Source organism: Pristiophorus japonicus, chromosome 19 (assembly GCF_044704955.1).
Source record: "Pristiophorus japonicus isolate sPriJap1 chromosome 19, sPriJap1.hap1, whole genome shotgun sequence".
NCBI classification, from domain to species: Eukaryota; Metazoa; Chordata; class Chondrichthyes; family Pristiophoridae; genus Pristiophorus; species Pristiophorus japonicus.
In genome coordinates, this window is record NC_091995.1 from 13,418,508 (window position 1) to 13,435,054 (window position 16,547).

General features: G+C 48.4%; 1 protein-coding gene across 1 annotated transcript in view; it reads right to left on the minus strand.

Moving 5' to 3' along the window:
- Positions 1-555: 555 nt before the first annotated feature.
- Positions 556-16,547, minus strand: part of LOC139230121 (neural proliferation differentiation and control protein 1-like) — a 66,071-nt gene continuing 50,079 nt past the window's right edge. The window contains exons 9-11 of the mRNA XM_070861963.1: positions 11,811-11,890; positions 7,999-8,098; positions 556-1,882 (exon numbers count right to left, since the gene is read on the minus strand). Of these exons, the coding sequence (XP_070718064.1) occupies positions 1,805-1,882; positions 7,999-8,098; positions 11,811-11,890 (258 nt within the window). The 3' untranslated portion in view covers positions 556-1,804. The remainder of the gene's footprint in view (positions 1,883-7,998; positions 8,099-11,810; positions 11,891-16,547) is intronic.

Below are 16,547 nucleotides of genomic sequence, written 5' to 3' on the forward strand. Positions count from 1 at the left end.
CTACAGTGACTACACTTCAAAAAGTACCTCATTGGCTGTAAAACACTCACGCGAAGCGCCTAGGGGTGTTTTACTACGTTAAAGACGCTATATAATTTGTTGTTGTAAAACGCTTTGGGGTGTGCCGAGGTTGTGAAAGGCGATATCTAAATGCAAGTCACTTTTCTTTTGAGAGAATTGTAGAATGACACAGCACAGAAGGAGGTTATTCAGCCCATCTTCCATGTGCTGGCTCTTTGTTAAGAGTGGAAAAGATTTCTCCCTATCTACTCTATCAAAACCCCTCAGAATTTTGAACACCTCTATTAATTCTACCCTTAACCTTCTCTGTGCTTAGGGGAGCAATCACAGCTTCTCCAGCCTTTTCTCGTAATTAGACGCATGTGTTTTGTGTTGTAACCTGGCGACTGACTGTTGGTGGGGCTGCTGGGCCAGACGTCAATAAAGCTGGACTCCTAAACAATCAGGTGACTGCGCAGGCTACCCTAGGACAATGAAGACAATCACTGCAACATAGCAAAGATAAGCTGAGTTTTATTGATAATGTGCGCCCATCCTGTGGCTCCCATCCCTCCCTGCTGCGGTTAGTAAGGGCTGCCATCCCTCCAGGACTATCTGGGAGTCTCCAAGAGAAACACCCAGGAGAAAAATATTGGGGGGCTTTAAAAGAATGTTCATAAAATAAAATTGTTTGAACGTTTTTGTTTATTCGTTTTTTTAAATTCATTCCTGGGATGTGGGTGTCACTGCCAAGGCCGGCATTTATTGCCCATCCCTCATTGCCCCTTGAGAAGATGGTGGTGAGCCGCCTTCTTGAACCGCTGCAGTCCACGTGGTGAAGGAACTCCCGCAGTTTTAAAGATATTGGAGATTGGCGACGGTGGGGGAGGGACAGGGTCACGGTTGTGTGATTGGGCGGGCCGGCTGGAGGCGAGAGGTCACGTGATGCGACCTCCAGGAATTATGTCCAACCAGAGTTGGCAGCCTGAGCAGTGGGTGGAGCGACTGAAGTTGGATTGGAGAATGGAGCGAGGGTCGGAGTGAACATTGGACAGGTGGTCAGAGACCCCACTGGTTGTTTAAAGAGTTGGTTGGATTTGGAATTTCGATCAATTTTTTTTTGAAGGATGCATCGTTAAAAAAGTCTGCCTCTCGTGACAGCTTCTGATTCTCGATGGGAGACTGGAGAGCCTCTGGTACATTTGCCATGAGATAAATCTTCCCAGGCGAGCTCAGGTCGTGGATGGGCGGCATCTCAGCTGTGCCCGGTCCTTTCCTCAGCTGAGGTCCACGTACTCACGCTGGCCAAACTAGCGTTCCTGGATAGTGATTAGGGTACGGGAACACTGGATGGGCATCCCTCCTCCCTAACGCAGGGGACACTGCGGTCGATTCTAATATCCCGACCACCACCACCAACCGAGTCGCCATCGCTTCCATTCAGCACCAACTAGGGGTCGAACCTGGGAGCGCCCCCAGGTCCTCGTGGCTCAGTGGGGCACCAGGCAGTGCACTGAACTACTCCAGCCACCAGGGGAGCTCTAAGAATTTTGCATGGACTGCGAGGGTGATTTTCATGAGGGCCTCGCCCGTTCTGCTGCAGCAACTTAATGCCCGCGAACGGGGTTTCCCGTCGAACGGCAGGGGAACGGGAGAGCCCCGGAGGAGATTCACCCCCCCCAAGCCAACAGCGACACGACATCCCTTGACCACGTTCCAAAAGAAGAAAGCAGAGGAGGAAAGAGCTCTGCTGTCGACTGACGCTCTCGTCATGCGCTCAGGATGGGCTTGGCGGGGCAAGGCCTTAGTTCTGCTTGTCGGATGAGCCGCCTCGGAGGAATGAGCTATCGAACAGCGGGTTGTGAATCTCCATCTCTCCCGTCTGGATCGGAAACAGAAGGTTACAACCAGTCACTGAAGTAAACAGAACAACAACAACAACAACACCAACAACTTGACTTTATATATAAGGACATAAGAAATAGGAGCAGGAGTAGGCCCTACCATCCCTCGAGCCTGCTCCGCCATTCAATAAGATCATGGCTGATCATCGACCTCAACCCCACTTTCCTGCCCGATCTCCATAACCCTTGATTCCCCTAGACTTCAAAACTCTATCTATCTCAGTGTTGAATATGTTCAGAGACTCAGCATCCACAGCCCTCTGGGGCAGAGAATTCCAAAGATTCACAACCCTCTGAGTGAAGAAATTCCTCCTCATCTCTGTCTTAAATGGCCGACCCCTTATCCTGAGACTGTGCCCCCTAGTTCTAGACTCCCCAGCCAGGGGAAAACAACCTCTCAGCATCTACCCTGTCAATCCCCTTCAAAATCATAGAATCATAGAAATTTACAGCACGGAGGGAGGCCATTTCGGCCCATCATGTCTGCGCCGGCCGACCAAGAGCCATCCAGCCTAATCCCACTTTCCAGCTCTAGGTCCATAGCCCTGTAAGTTACGGTACTTCAAGTGCACATCCAAGTATTTTAAAAATGTGGTGAGACTTTCTGCCTCTATCACCTTTTCAGGCAGGGAGTTCCAGATCCCCATCACCCCCTGGGTAAAGACATTTCCCCTCATATCTCCTCTTTACCTCAAAAACAAATCTCCTCTATACCTCCCCCCAATTACTTTAAATCTATGCCCTCTGGTTATTGACCCTTCTACCAAGGGAATCTTGTATGTTTCAATGAGATCACCTCTCATTTTTCTAAACTCCAGAGTACAGGCCCATTCTACACAATCTTGCATTATAAGACAGCCCTCTCATCCCAGGAATCAATCTAGTGAACCTTTGTTGCACCGCCACCAAATAAAGTATATCCTTCCTTAGACAAGGAGACCAACATTCTACACAGTACTCCAGGTGTGGTCTCACCAAGGCTCTGTACAATTGTAACAAGACTCCCTTTCTCTTATACTCCAACCCCCTTGCAATAAAGGACAACATACCATTTTCCTTCATTATTGCTTGCTGTACCTGCATGCTCGCTTTCTATGTTTCTTGCACAAGGACACCTTGCCTTTAACGTAGTAAAATGTCCCAAGGCACTTCACTGGAGCATTATCATATGCAATTTGACACATAATGAGATATTATGGCAAATGACCAAAAGCTTGGTCAAAGAGGTTGGTTTAGGCGAGTGTTGTAAAGAAGGAAAGAGAGGCGGATCACAACCCAGCCCAATCCTGTCCTGAAACCGGTGCCCAAGTATGTGAGTTTTCCATCGGTTTGGTGGGGGTATAACTGGCTAGTGATCATGAGGGGGACCCTGGGTAAATTGTTTCCTCAATGTTGTCACCCCAGCTGAGATCAGGGTGAGCTGAAGTAGGGTGGACAGGAGGTTTGTGTGGAGCACCAGTTGGGCTGAATGGTCTGTTTCTGTGCTGTAAATTCTATGTAATTATGTAATGGGTGTAAAGGGCACAAATTCAAATATTGCAGGTGACACAAAACTTGGAAGTATAATGAACAGTGAGGAAGACAGTGATAGACTCCGCCAATGTCAGTGTTTTCGATCAGGCCAAGATCCCCAGCATCGAAGCACTGACCACACTCGACCAGCTCCGTTGAGTGAGCTACATTGTCCGCATGCCCGACAGAAGACTCCCAAAGCAAACGCTCTACTCGGAGCTCCGACACGGCAAGCGAGCCCCAGATGGGCAGAGGAAATGTTTCAAGGACACCCTCAAAGCCTTCTTGATAAAGTGCAACATCCCCACTGACACCTGGGAGTCCCTGGCCAAAGACCGCCCTAAGTGGAGGAAGAGCATCTGGGAGGGCGCTGAGCACCTCGAGTCTCATCGCCGAGAGCATGCAGAAAGCAAGCGCAGGCAGCGGAAGGAGCGTGCGGTAAACCAGACTCCCCACCCACCCTTTCCTTCAGCGACTGTCTGCCCCAGTGACAGAGACTGTAATTCCCGTATTGGACTGTACAGTCACCTGAGAACTCACTTTTAGAATGGAAGCAAGTCTTCCTCAATTTCGAGGGACTATCTATGATGATTGTGGTGTCCCTGCACCGTACTACAAACTCACACGAGGCATGTACTGCAGACACAGTCACTAAGTGACCGTAACCTTTATTCCCAGGACCAAGCGGTGCTGACCCTGGGTGGGACCTCCCCTTTTATACATGGAAACCCAGGTGAGGAATGTCTCCCACAAGTTCACCCCCTGTGTGCATTTCTAGGGTATAAGTACAGTGTACAGGAGTTGCATGAAGGTTACAGTTACATGAAGATTACCGTGGCATGATGGTTACATACATGACAATGATGATGATAATGATGATGATAGACTTCAGGGAGACATAGACAGGCTGGTGGAATGGGCGCATATGTGGCAGATGAAATTTAACATCGAAAAGCGCGAAGTGATACATTTTGGTAGAAAGAATGAGGAAAGGACATATAAACTAAATGGTACAATTCTAAAGCGGGTGTCTGAACCGAGAGAGACTTGGGGGTACATGTGTACAAATCGTTGAAGGTGGCAGGACAGGTTGAGAAAGCAGTTAAAAAAAGCTTAGGGGATCCTCGGCTCCATGACTAGAGGTAATGGGTTGGATTTTCAGTCTTTTCCCAGAGGGGAGGCAATGGCAGCGATAAGCACTGGCGGGTGGCCAGCTCCTAGCGACCTACCGGGACATTCGGTGCCAGTTTCGTTGGGGCGTGGAGCATTACCGGTTGATTTTTGGATGGTGCCCGACCCATAGTGCTCCATAGAGCGCCCTGCTGGGACCGCCTGTGAAAGCTGGTATTCCAAGCTGTAGCGACCATTGTGAGGTAAGTCATGTCGACCTCAGGTAAGTGCGATTGTTATTTTTTTGTGATTTATGTTGTGGTGACGTGAGTTATGTATTGTGGATGTTTTTGGTGGTTTTTTTTCAGTCCCCCCCCCCCCCCACCCCACCATGCTTCACTTAGGTCGCTCCAAGACTGGCTGTTTAGCTCGGGATTTTCCCTTGCTCAGCCAGCCTAGCATCCTAAAAGAGGTTTGCACCGCCTCCCTTAGCGCCCTGCTTCAAACTCCGGCTCCAGCTGATGAATTTTGCGGCTCAAAATTTACCGCTCCGCCGGGGACACCGCCCCACTGAGAGGCGAATGAATTTCTCCCCCATCGTGTACAAGAGCGTGGAAATTATGATGAACCCGCATGGAACACTGGGGTACTGTGTCCAATTCTGGGCACCGCACTTTAGGAAGGATGTGAAGGCCTTAGTGGGTGCAGAAAAGATTTAGGAGCATGGTTCCAGGGATGAGGGACTTGAGTTACGGTGGATAGACTGGAGATGCTGGGGTTGTTTTCCTTAGAGCAGAGAAGTTTGAGTGTAGATTTGATAAAGGAGTTCAAAATCGTGAGCAGTCTGTTTTAGAGTAGATGGAGAGAAACTGTTCCCATTGGTGGCAGGGTCAAGAACCAGAGGACACAGATTTACATAGAAACATAGAAAATAGATGCAGGAGTAGGCCATTCGGCCCTTCTAGCCTGCACCGCCATTCAATGAGCTCATGGCTGAACACGCAACTTCAGTACCCCATTCCTGCTTTCTCGCCATAAGATGATTGGCGACATGAGAACATAAGAACATAAGACCATGAGGAAAAACTTTTTTACGCAGCGAGTGGTTGGGATCTGGAATGCACTGCCCGAGAGGGTGGTGGAGGCAGACTCAATCATGGCTTTCAAAAGGGAATTGGATAAGCGCCTGAAAGAAAAAAAATGTTTTGCAGGACTATGGGGAAAGGGCAGGGGAGTGTCTCTAGCTGAGGTGCTCTTGCGGAGAGCCGGCATGGGTTCGATGGGCAGAATGGCTTCCTTCCGTGCTGTACCTGTTCTATGATTCTATGATTCACGGACCGAGCAGAGACTGAGGATCCAGCCTGGTCCGTAAGGCTCGTTACTTTGTCAGGTGGTATAAATAATCCATTGGGACACCGGTGGAGCTGCTTCAATAGGTTAATAAATGTGTTGGTAACAGGGGAGAGAGCTGCCACTTAGAGAGATTTTCTTGCTTGTATGGACTAAAATAGAAGATGAGAAAAATAAAATCCATAGCATAAATAAAGGCGGTTAATAAACTTGCAGAATGGGCGTGTGATTGGCAAATTAATTTCAATATAGATAAATGTGAGGTGGTGCATTTTGGTAGGAGGAATAAGGAAGCCACTATACCTTTTAATACAAAAGGAAGAGTTGGATTTATATAGCGCCTTTCACAACCACCCGACATCTCAAAGCGCTTTACAGCCAATGAAGTACTTTTGGAGAGTAGTCACTGTTGTAATGTGGGAAAAGCGGCAGCCAATTTGCGCACAGCAAGCTCCCACAAACAGCAATGTGACAATGACCAGATAATCTGTTTTTTTTGCTATGTTGGTTGAGGGATAAATATTGGCCCAGGACACTGGGGATAACTCCCCTGCTCTTTGAAATAGTGTCATGGGATCTTTTACATCCACTTGAGAGAGCAGACGGGATCTCGATTTAATGTCTCGTCCGAAAGATGACACCGCCGACAGTGCAGGCCAGACACGAGACTTTCAAAGCAAGCGCTCTACTCGGAGCTCCTTCACGGCAATGAGCCAAAGGTGGGCTGAGGAAACGCTACAAGGGCACCCTCAAAGCCTCCCTGATAAAGTGCGACATCCCCCACTGACACCTGGGAGTCCCTGGCCAAAGACCGCCCTAAGTGGAGGAAGTGCATCCGGGAGGGCGCTGAGCACCTCGAGTCTCATCGCCGAGAGCATGCAGAAATCAAACGTGGGCAGCGGAAAGAGTGTGCGGCAAACCAGTCCCACCCTCCCTCTCTTATCCTCGATGACTATCTGCCCCACCTGTGACAGGGACTGTTGTTCTCGTAGTGGACTCATTTTAAGAGTGGAAGCAAGTCTTCCTCGATTCCGAGGGACTGCCTATGATGATGATGAGATTTTTCCTGCTCAAGTCCCCGGAGTGGGACTTCAACCCACAACCTTCTGACTCAGATGCGAGAGTTCTAACAGTGTCCCTGCTTAGTGCATAGAATCATAGATGGTTACAAGAGTCTAAATGGGGCAGAGGAGCAAAGGAATCAAGGGGTACAGATTCACAAATCAGTAAAAGTTAACAGAGCTGCCAAAAAATGTAAGCAAAGCACTGGGGTTCATTTCTGGAGTGATAGAATTGAAAAGCAGAGACGTTATGTTAAACTTGTACCGAACCTTGGTTAGACCACACTTAGAGTACTGTGCACTGTTGTGGTCTCCATATTAAAAAAACAGGGAGGGAAGGAGTCTGAAAAGGGTCCCACGTGTCTTGCTTTCACACACCAATAGAGGCACAAAAGATTCACAAGGAGCAAAAGGAGGCCACCAGAATTGAGAGGTTATACCTATCAGGAAAAAGCTGGGGTTCTTTTAGTCTGGAAAAGGGAAGATTGAGGGATGACCTGATAGAGGTCTTTAAGCTTATGAAGGGTTTGACACAGAGAAAATGTTTCCACTTGTGGAGGAATCCAAAACTGGGGGCCGTAAATATAATATAGTCGCTAATAAATGCAAAAGGAAATTCAGGAGAAACTATTTTGCTCAGAGAGCGGTGAGAATGGGGAGCGGGCATGAAAGTGGGGTTGAGGTCAATGATCAGCTATCACCGTATTGAATGGTGGAGCAGGCTCGAGGGGCCATATGGTCGACTCCTGCTCCTATTTCTTATGTTCTTATTCTTATGAATGTGGAACTTGCTACCACAGGGAGCAGTTGAGGTGACTAGCAGAGGTACATTTTAGGGGAAGCTAGATAAACATATGAGGGAGAAAAGAATAAAGGGATGTGCTGATAGGGCGACATGATTTAGGGTGAGAGGAGGCTCGTGTGGAGCATAAGCACCAGCAATGGACCTGTTGGACCCAATGGCCTGTTTCTGTGCTGTAAATATCGTGGCATTCTATGCTTGCATGGAATAAAATAGAGGACAAGAAAGGAAAAATATTTCATTGCAGGAAGTGACTTACCGGGGCCAGACCAGGACATTCGTAGACAGTGTATTCCCCGTTTTCATTCTCCGCCTCGGACTCTGTGGACATCTGCTTCATCCGGGCCTTGGATTCACCCCTGGGGTCGAGAAAAGACAACGAGGCAAATCAGTGTCTCCGACTGGGATTAGCCAGCAGACCTCAGAGAAGCAGTCTATGACCAGATGCCCTGCCATCCTCAGCTCGTGTGAAGCCAGAAAAACCAAAGGATTCATTGTGCTCGCCGACCTACATTGGCTCCCGGTTAAGCAACGCCTCGATTTCAAAATTCTCATCCTTATTTTCAAATCCCTCCATGGCCTCGCCCCTCCCTACCTCTGTAATCTCCTCCAGCCCCACAAACCCCCCCCACCCCCACGCGAGATACTGCGCTCCTCTAATTCTGCCCTCTTGAGCATCCCTGATTATAATCACTCCACCATCGGTGGCCGTGCCTTCTGTTGCCTGGGCCCCAAGCTCTGGAACTCCCTCCCTAAACCTCTCCGCCTCTCTATCTCTTCCTCCTCCTTCAAGACACTGCTTAAAACCAACCTGTTTGACCAAGCTTTTGACCACCTGCGCTAATTTATGTTATTCTAGTTATGCGGCACCGTGTCACATGGTTTTATTCTCATAATACTCCTGTGAAGCACCTTGGGATGTTTCACTATGTTAAAGGTGCTATATAATTACAAGTTGTTGTTGTTGTTGTCTTTGCTACGGTTGTCAACCCTCCAGGATTGTCCTGCAGTCTCCAAGAATTAAGAAAGACTTTGCATTTATATAGCGCCTTTCACGACCTCAGGATGTCACAAAGCGTTTACAACGTTTTGAAGTGCAGTCACTGTTCTAACGTAGGAAACGCGGCAGCCATTTTGTGCACAGCAAGCTCCCACAAACACCAATATGATAATGACCAGATTATCTGTTTTAGTGATGTTGGGCAAGGGATAAATATTGGCCCAAGGATATTAATCTCCTGCGAGCAACTATATTAGGCAGAACAAATGGTGCTTCTCTCCCCACCGCCCCTCCCTCCCCCCACCGCTATTTTCTTTCAACACTTGTTTATTAGTTTAAAAAATATTGGGGATGGGGGAGGAAATGTGGCTGTTTGACGGGGCCTTGGAGGCAGGAGGTCATGTGATCAAACCTCCAGGAAGGCGTCCAATCAGAGTTGGTGACCCTAGTCTGTGCCCGAAGAAAACAATATCAATGGGAAGGTTTGCTCCCCAGTCATTGAGGAGTCAGCAACTTTCAACTGGAGTGGGAGCAGGCCGACTGATTGGCTGCAGACCTTCTGATCTCGGGGATCGGAAGGACAGCCCAGGGTTCCTGCTCCTGATCAGGGTCTGACCACCCTCAGTACTAAGTCTGGCAACAACAATTTGCACCTTTTATATAGTGCCTGGAACACAGTAACCAGCCCCAGCCGCTTCCACGGGGTGGGTGTGAGTGTTTGAACACAAACAACAACAACAACAACTTGCATTGATATAGCACGTTTCTCTCCTCCAGCCCGACAATCCCTCGAGATGTCTGCGCTCCTCTAATTCTGACCTCTTGAGGATCCCTGATTATAATCGCTCCACCATCGGTGGCCGTGCCTTCAGCTGCCTGGGCCCCAAGCTCTGGAACTCCCTCCCTAAACCTCTCCGCCTCTCTACCTCTCTTTCCTCTTTCAAGACTCTCCTTGAAACATACCTCCTTCACCTGCTCTAATTTCTACTTATGCGGCTCAGTGTCAAATTTTTTTAATCTCATAACACTCCTGTGAAGCGCCTTGAGATGTCTCACTATGTTAAAGGCGCTATATAAATACACGTTGTTTAACATAGTAAAACATCCCGAGTCACTTCACAGGAGCCATCATCAAACAAAATTTGACAACGAGCCCCGTAAGGAGATATTGGGACAGGTGACCAAAAGCTTGGTCAAAGAGATATGTTTTAAGGAGTGTCTTAAAGGAGGAGAGAGAGGCGGAGAGGTTTAGGGAGGGAATTCTAGAGCTTAGGCCCCAGGCAATGGTCGTGGACTCCGAGCTCAGGAACTATTTTAATGGCATGAGCAATTTTGCAAAGGCACTATGGAGGTGGAACACACAGGACCTTGAACACACGGGGTGTAAATCGCCTTCGCTGAGTTCCCTATCTCAGGCGCAGCTGAGACCAGGACCTTGCAGGGAGGAACATTGAGGATACATCTCCCAACGGCACATTCGGAGCAGAGGCCTGTGAGGAGGTTCGGTCCGCACGCTCTAACCCACAGGTCATGTGGGAAGGAGCCTGAGCAGAAAAGAAAACAAGCTTCTTATTTAAAGTGAAAAATAAATGAAAAGTTGGGAGTGTTGCATTTCGGTAGAATGAATGAGGATAGGACATATAAACCACAATCCTAAAGAATGAGCATGAACAGAGAGACCTGGGGGTATGCGTGCATACATCGTTGAAGGTGGCAGGGTAGGTTGAGAAACCAGTTTAAAAAGAACAGTGCCAACTGTGGCTCATGGGGCAGCACACTCGCCTTTGAGTAGGCAGGTTGTGGGTTCAAGTCCCCACTCCAGGAACTTGAGCACAAAAATCTAAGCTGACACCCAGTGCAGTGCTGAGAGAGTGCTGCACTGTCGGAGGTGCCGCCTTTCGGATGAGACATTAAACCGAGGCCCTGTCTGCCCTCTCAGGTGGACGTAAAACATTCCATGGCACTATTTCGAAGAAGAGCAGGGGAGTTATCCCCAATGTCCTGGCCAATATTTATCCCTCAATCAACATAACAAAAAGAAAGATTATCTGGCCATTATCACACTGCTGTTTGTGGGAGATTGCTGTGTGCAAATTGGCTGCCACATTACGACAGTGACTACACTCCAAAAGTACTTCATTGGTTGTAAAGCGCTTTGAGATGTCCGGTGGTCGTGAAAGTCTTTCTTTTCAAAAAGCTTATGGGAACCTGGGCTTCATAAGTCGAGGTATAGAAATTATAACGAACCTGTATAAAACACTGGTTTGGTCCCAACTGGAGTATTGTGTCCAATTCTGGGCACTGCACTTTAGGAAGGATGATAAGGCCTCAGAGAAGGTGCAGAAAAGATTTACCAGAATGAATCCAGGAATGAGGGATTTCAGTTACGTGGATAGACTGGAGAAGCTGGGGTTGTTCTCCTTGAGAAGTTTGAGAGGAGATTTGATAGAGGTGTTCAAAATCATGGGGGGTCTGGACAGAGATTTTTGTGCTCAAGTTCCTGGAGTGGGGACTTGAACCCACAACCTGCCTACTCAAAGGCGAGTCTGCTGCCCACTGAGCCAGAGAGAAACTGTTCCCATTGGCGGAGGGGTCGAGAACCAGAGGACACAGATTTAAGGTGATTGGCAAAAGAACCAAAGGCGATGTAGGACAGGCGATGTACCACAGAAAGTTGTTGAGACCAATTCACTGAATATATTCAAAAAGGAGTTAGATGAAGTCCTTACTATTAGGGAGATCAAGGGGTATGGCGAGAAAGCAGGAATGGGGTACTGAAGTTGCATGTTCAGCCATGAACTCATTGAATGGCGGTGCAGGCTCGAAGGGCCGAATGGCCTACTCCTGCACCTATTTTCTATGTTTCTATGTTTCCATGTAGGAAAAAGCTTTTTTACGCAGTGAGTTTTGAAATGCACTGCCTGAAAGGGTGGTGGAGGCAGACTCAATCTTATCAAGGCTACGGGGAAAGGGCAGGGGAGTGGGACTAGCTGAGAGTCGGCACGGACCCGATGGGTCGAATGGCCTTCTTCCGTGCTGTAACCATTCTATGATTCTATGATTCTACTCACTCTTCCATGGCCTGTATGACTTTCTTCTGGTGCTGGTAATGGTTTCTCTGGAGCTTCTTGGCAAACTTTCCGTCTCTGGGCTGAGGAAGAAAGGAGGGAGACATGAGCTGAGGCAGGGGCCTCGTTCTTTCCGTAATGTTCACCCTGTGTAACCGCATCTGAGATCTGAACTATGTTAGATATCAAAACACTTGCAGATCTCCGTGGCTCATTGGATCTCTCTTATCTCAGAGTCAGATCATGGGTTCAAGTCCCACTCCAGAGACTTAAGTATATAATCTAGTCTGACACTATACCCACACCCTGTGCACTAACATATAATACATCCCAACCACAATCTGCATTTGCACAGCACCTTTAATGCAGTAAAACATCGCAAGGTTCTCCACAGGAACGATTATCAAAAAAGGAGTCATATAAGGAGATATTAGGACTGGTGGCCAAAAGCTTGACCAAAGAAGTAGGTTATAAGGAGCGTCTTAAAGGTGGAGAGGTTAAGGGAGGGAATTCCAGAGCTTCGGGCCCAGGCAGCCGAAGGCATGGCCTCCAATGGTGGAGCGATTATAATCAGGGATGTGCAAGTGGCCAGAATTAGAGAAGCGCAGAGATCTCGGAGGATGGTAGGAGGTTACAGAGATGGGGAGGGGCGAGGCCATGGAGGGATTTGGAACCAAGGATGAAAATTTTGAAATCAGGGCTTAACCGGGAGCCAATGTAGGTCAGCGAGCACATGGGTGATGGGTGAGTGGGACTTGGTGCGATTTAGGACACGGGCTGCCGGGTTTTGGATAAGCTCATGTTTACCCCTATATGTGTACTAATACATATAATGACTGGTCACAGCGTTACGCACGATGTGTCAATTATATCCGATTCCCCCACCCCACCAATGTTCCCACTAAGCTGTGCCAATCTGTCCCCCAGCAGGCCGCTCAGCGGCTTGTCAATGCAAGAAACCGATCATGCGCGAAAATTTAAATGGGCCAGGCAGCCCATTAAAGGGAGCGTGCATAAACAAACATGACAGGGAGCTTTCCCGCCCCCTCACCTGTGTAGTAATGTATGATACTTCATTGGCTTTGTGACACCCTGACACTCTGTATAAATGTTCGTCTTTCTTTCTGTGGCACTTCCGTTCTAAGGTGCTAAGACGCATTTATATAGCGCCTTTCATTACCACCGGATGTCTCAAAGCACTTTACAGCCAATGAAGTGCTTTAGAAGTGCAGTCGCTGTTGAAATGTGGGAAACGCGGCAGCCAATTTGCGCACCGCAAGCTCCCACACACAGCGACGTGATAATGACCAGATAATCTGTTTTTAGTGATGTTGATTGAGGGATAAATATTGGCCCAGGAGACCGGGGATAACTCCCCTGCTCTTCTTGGAAATAGTGGTCATGAGATCTTTTACATCCACCTGAGGGAGCAGACGGGACCTCAGTTTAACGTCTCATCTGAAAGACAGCACCTCCGACAGTGCAGCGCTCCCTCAGCACTGCACTGGGAGTTTCAGCCTGAATTTTTGTGCTCAAGTTGCTGGAGTGTGATATGAGCCCCACAACCTTCTGACTCAGAGGTAAGTGTGCTAACCACTGAGCTATAGCTGACAAGGTGGGAATAAAGATGCCAGTTTTAGCAGCGTGACCTCTGACATCGTTGTTTGCCATGCCAACTGCAGGCGGGTCAAAAGTAAAAGCACCTCTAAACCCTTGTCCCATCCCTGCCTGTCCGAGATACAGGACAATGGTGTTTGTAGATTACAGTGGCTGAGCTCATTCAGATGTTAATGAGAGGCTGGGGGTGGGGTTTCACTGTTTGCTGCTTTCTTTGTCTGTATAATCACACAACCCATCTTTAACAGGAAGAATTTTTTTTACATCCATTACCTGTTGCAATGCAGGCTTCCATTCTGGCTGTAGTACCACAGTATGAGCCAACCATTCAACAGATTATACAGGATATACGGCACAGAAACAGGCCATTGGGCCCAACCAGTCCATGCCGGTGTTTATGCTCCATTGAGCCTCCTCCCGTCTTGCGTCATCTAAATCTATCAGCATAATTCTCTGTTCCCGTCTCCCCCATGTGCTTGTCCAACCTCCCCTTAAATGCATCTATACTATTCACTTCAACCACTCCCTGTGTAGCGAGTTCCACATTCTCACCACTCTTTGGGTAAAGAATTTTCTTCTGAATTCCCTATTGGATTTTTTGGTGACTATCTTATATCGATGATCTCTAGTTATGCTCTTCCCCACAAGTGAAAACATTCTCTCTGTATCCACTCTATCAAAACCTTTCATAATTTTGAAGACCTCTATTAGGTCACCCCTCAGCCTTCTTTTTTCATCCCTGGCTTGTATTTGGGCAGGATGTGGGGCGGAGCTGAAGACTGGCGTGTCTGCCTATTGTTCAGTGGGTAGACGCCCAAAGCAAACGTTCTACTCGGGAGCTCCGACACGGCAAGCGAGCCCCAGGTGGGCAAAGGAAACATTACAAGGACACCTTCAAAGCCTCCTTGATAAAGTGCAACATCCCCACCGACACCTGGGAATCACTGGCCCAAGATCGCTCAAAGTGGAGGAAGTGCATTCGGGAAGTCGCTGGACATCTCATCGCCGAGAGCATGCAGAAATCAAGCGCAGGCAGCGGAAGGAGCGAGCGGTAAACCAGACTCCCCGCCCACCTTTTCCTTCAACCACTGTCTGTCCCACCTGTGACAGAGACTGTAATTCCCGCATTGGACTGTACAGTCACCTGAGAACTCACTTTTAGAGTGGAAGCAAGTCTTTCTCTATTTCGAGGGACTGCCTATGATGATGATGATGGGTATCATTCGCTCGCCTCTGGAGCCAGAAGGTTGTGGGTTCGAGACCCACTCCAGAAACCTGAGCACAAAAATCTAGGCCGACACTCCCAGTGCAGTACTGAAGCATATTTTACCCATTCGTGCACTGTGGGCAAATTTCAACAAAAGAGCCACATCAGCTAATTGAATATCTGTCTCTTCCTAGAATTCTACACTGTGGTATTGAATATTTCAAACTTCTAAATGATTCTTTTTACACTGTTGATTTTGGAACTTTTTCTATACTCCAGGGTTTAAAACATCTACTTTGTCTGCAGGTTGCAGAATACCCAGCTGCTTGCTGTTTATTTATAGGCTGCGATGAATAGGTTGTTGAAGTGAAAGCCATATGACTTTCAAAAGAGGATTAATATTAGAGGGAGCAGCTTGCGGTGGCCCGGCCCGGAAATCGGAATGGTCCGGGCTTGCAAGACCATCAGCAGGCTGGGCCCATTAGAGGGAGCAACGTGCAGCGGCATGCCACTGCAGGGAGCTGCGCGTGCTGCTGCAGGAGGGCAGCGGCTGTAAAGAGGACGACTGGATTCGGCGTCCCCCAAATCCAGGTCGCTGATTGGAGTGCGGGCAGGTACAACTGGAGCGGCGAGGTCGGGGCGAAGGAGCGGTGAGAGATTGTAGAGCAAAGTTATCGAGGCGTGAGTTCTGGGCCCAGAAGGGGTGAGGGCCTAGGGTTAGCCAACACTGCGACAAGTGTGCGCATTAGGTCCGTGCAGCAGAGCTGGTCTCCAGCCGCCTTGGTTAATCCTTGCTACTGGACCAAGACCGAGCTCTGTCAAGCCCACGTGTGGTGACTGGTGTGCAACGGCCACCACACGTTAAAAAAATCCACGCACAGGCATCTTCCACCCTTCAACATGCAGTTCGGGACCCTCGAAACACCTATGAACTCATTCCCTTTTTGGCGTGGAAGCAAGTCATCCTCGTTTCAAGGTACTGCCCTCTGATGATGGTGACTGAGGGAGTCTGCACTGTTGGAGGTGCCGTGTTTCAGACGAGATGTTAAACTGAGGGCCCGTCGGCTCCCTCAGGTGGACGTAAAAGATCCCGTGGCACTATTTCGAAGAAGAGCAGAGGCATTCTCCCCGGTGCCCTGGGGCCAATTTTTATCCCTTAACCAACGTTACTAAAACTGAATATCTGCTCATTGATCTCACTGCTATTTACGGGAGCTTGCTGTGCGCCAATTTGCTGCTGCCCTTCCCTGCATTACAACAGTGACTACATTTCAAAAAATGCTTCATTGGCTGTAAAGCGCTGAAGTCACGAAAGGCGCTCTACAAATGCAAGTTCTTGTTAGACTGTCTGAATGCACAGCAAGACGGTGGTTGTCTATACGTCCTGCTGGGGCCTGTTCTCCCTGGTGAGTGTGACTTAGTTCCACACTAACTGCAAAGCGCATTTACCAACTGGGCCCCCAAGTTCACCACCTGGGCTTTTTGCAAGAAAGTCACTGCACTGTTTCATAAAAGTACTCAAGAACCATCCTTTTGGGGTGACATTCGACTTCAGCTGGGCGAATGTGGACAACGGATGGGCAATCGGGGTGGGGTGCATCCGCAAGCATCGGTTTTGCCCTCTGTCACCAAAGTAGAATGTTACCTCCTTTAATAACTCTCCATTTAAAAAGATTTCTGTGCAGCGATGCACTTCCGGCATCACATTCACTTCCTGCCACGTTTCGAATGTCACACTTTCGCATATCATTGATGCACCATGGGTAACGCTGTGACTAGTCGCTATCAGCATCACGCCCTGTCACGCTTTACTTTCCCTACATTACAACAATGACTACACTTGAAAGTCTCTTCATTGGCTGTAAGGCGTTTTGGGATTTCCTGAGGTTGTGAAAGGTGCTATCGAAATGCAAGTC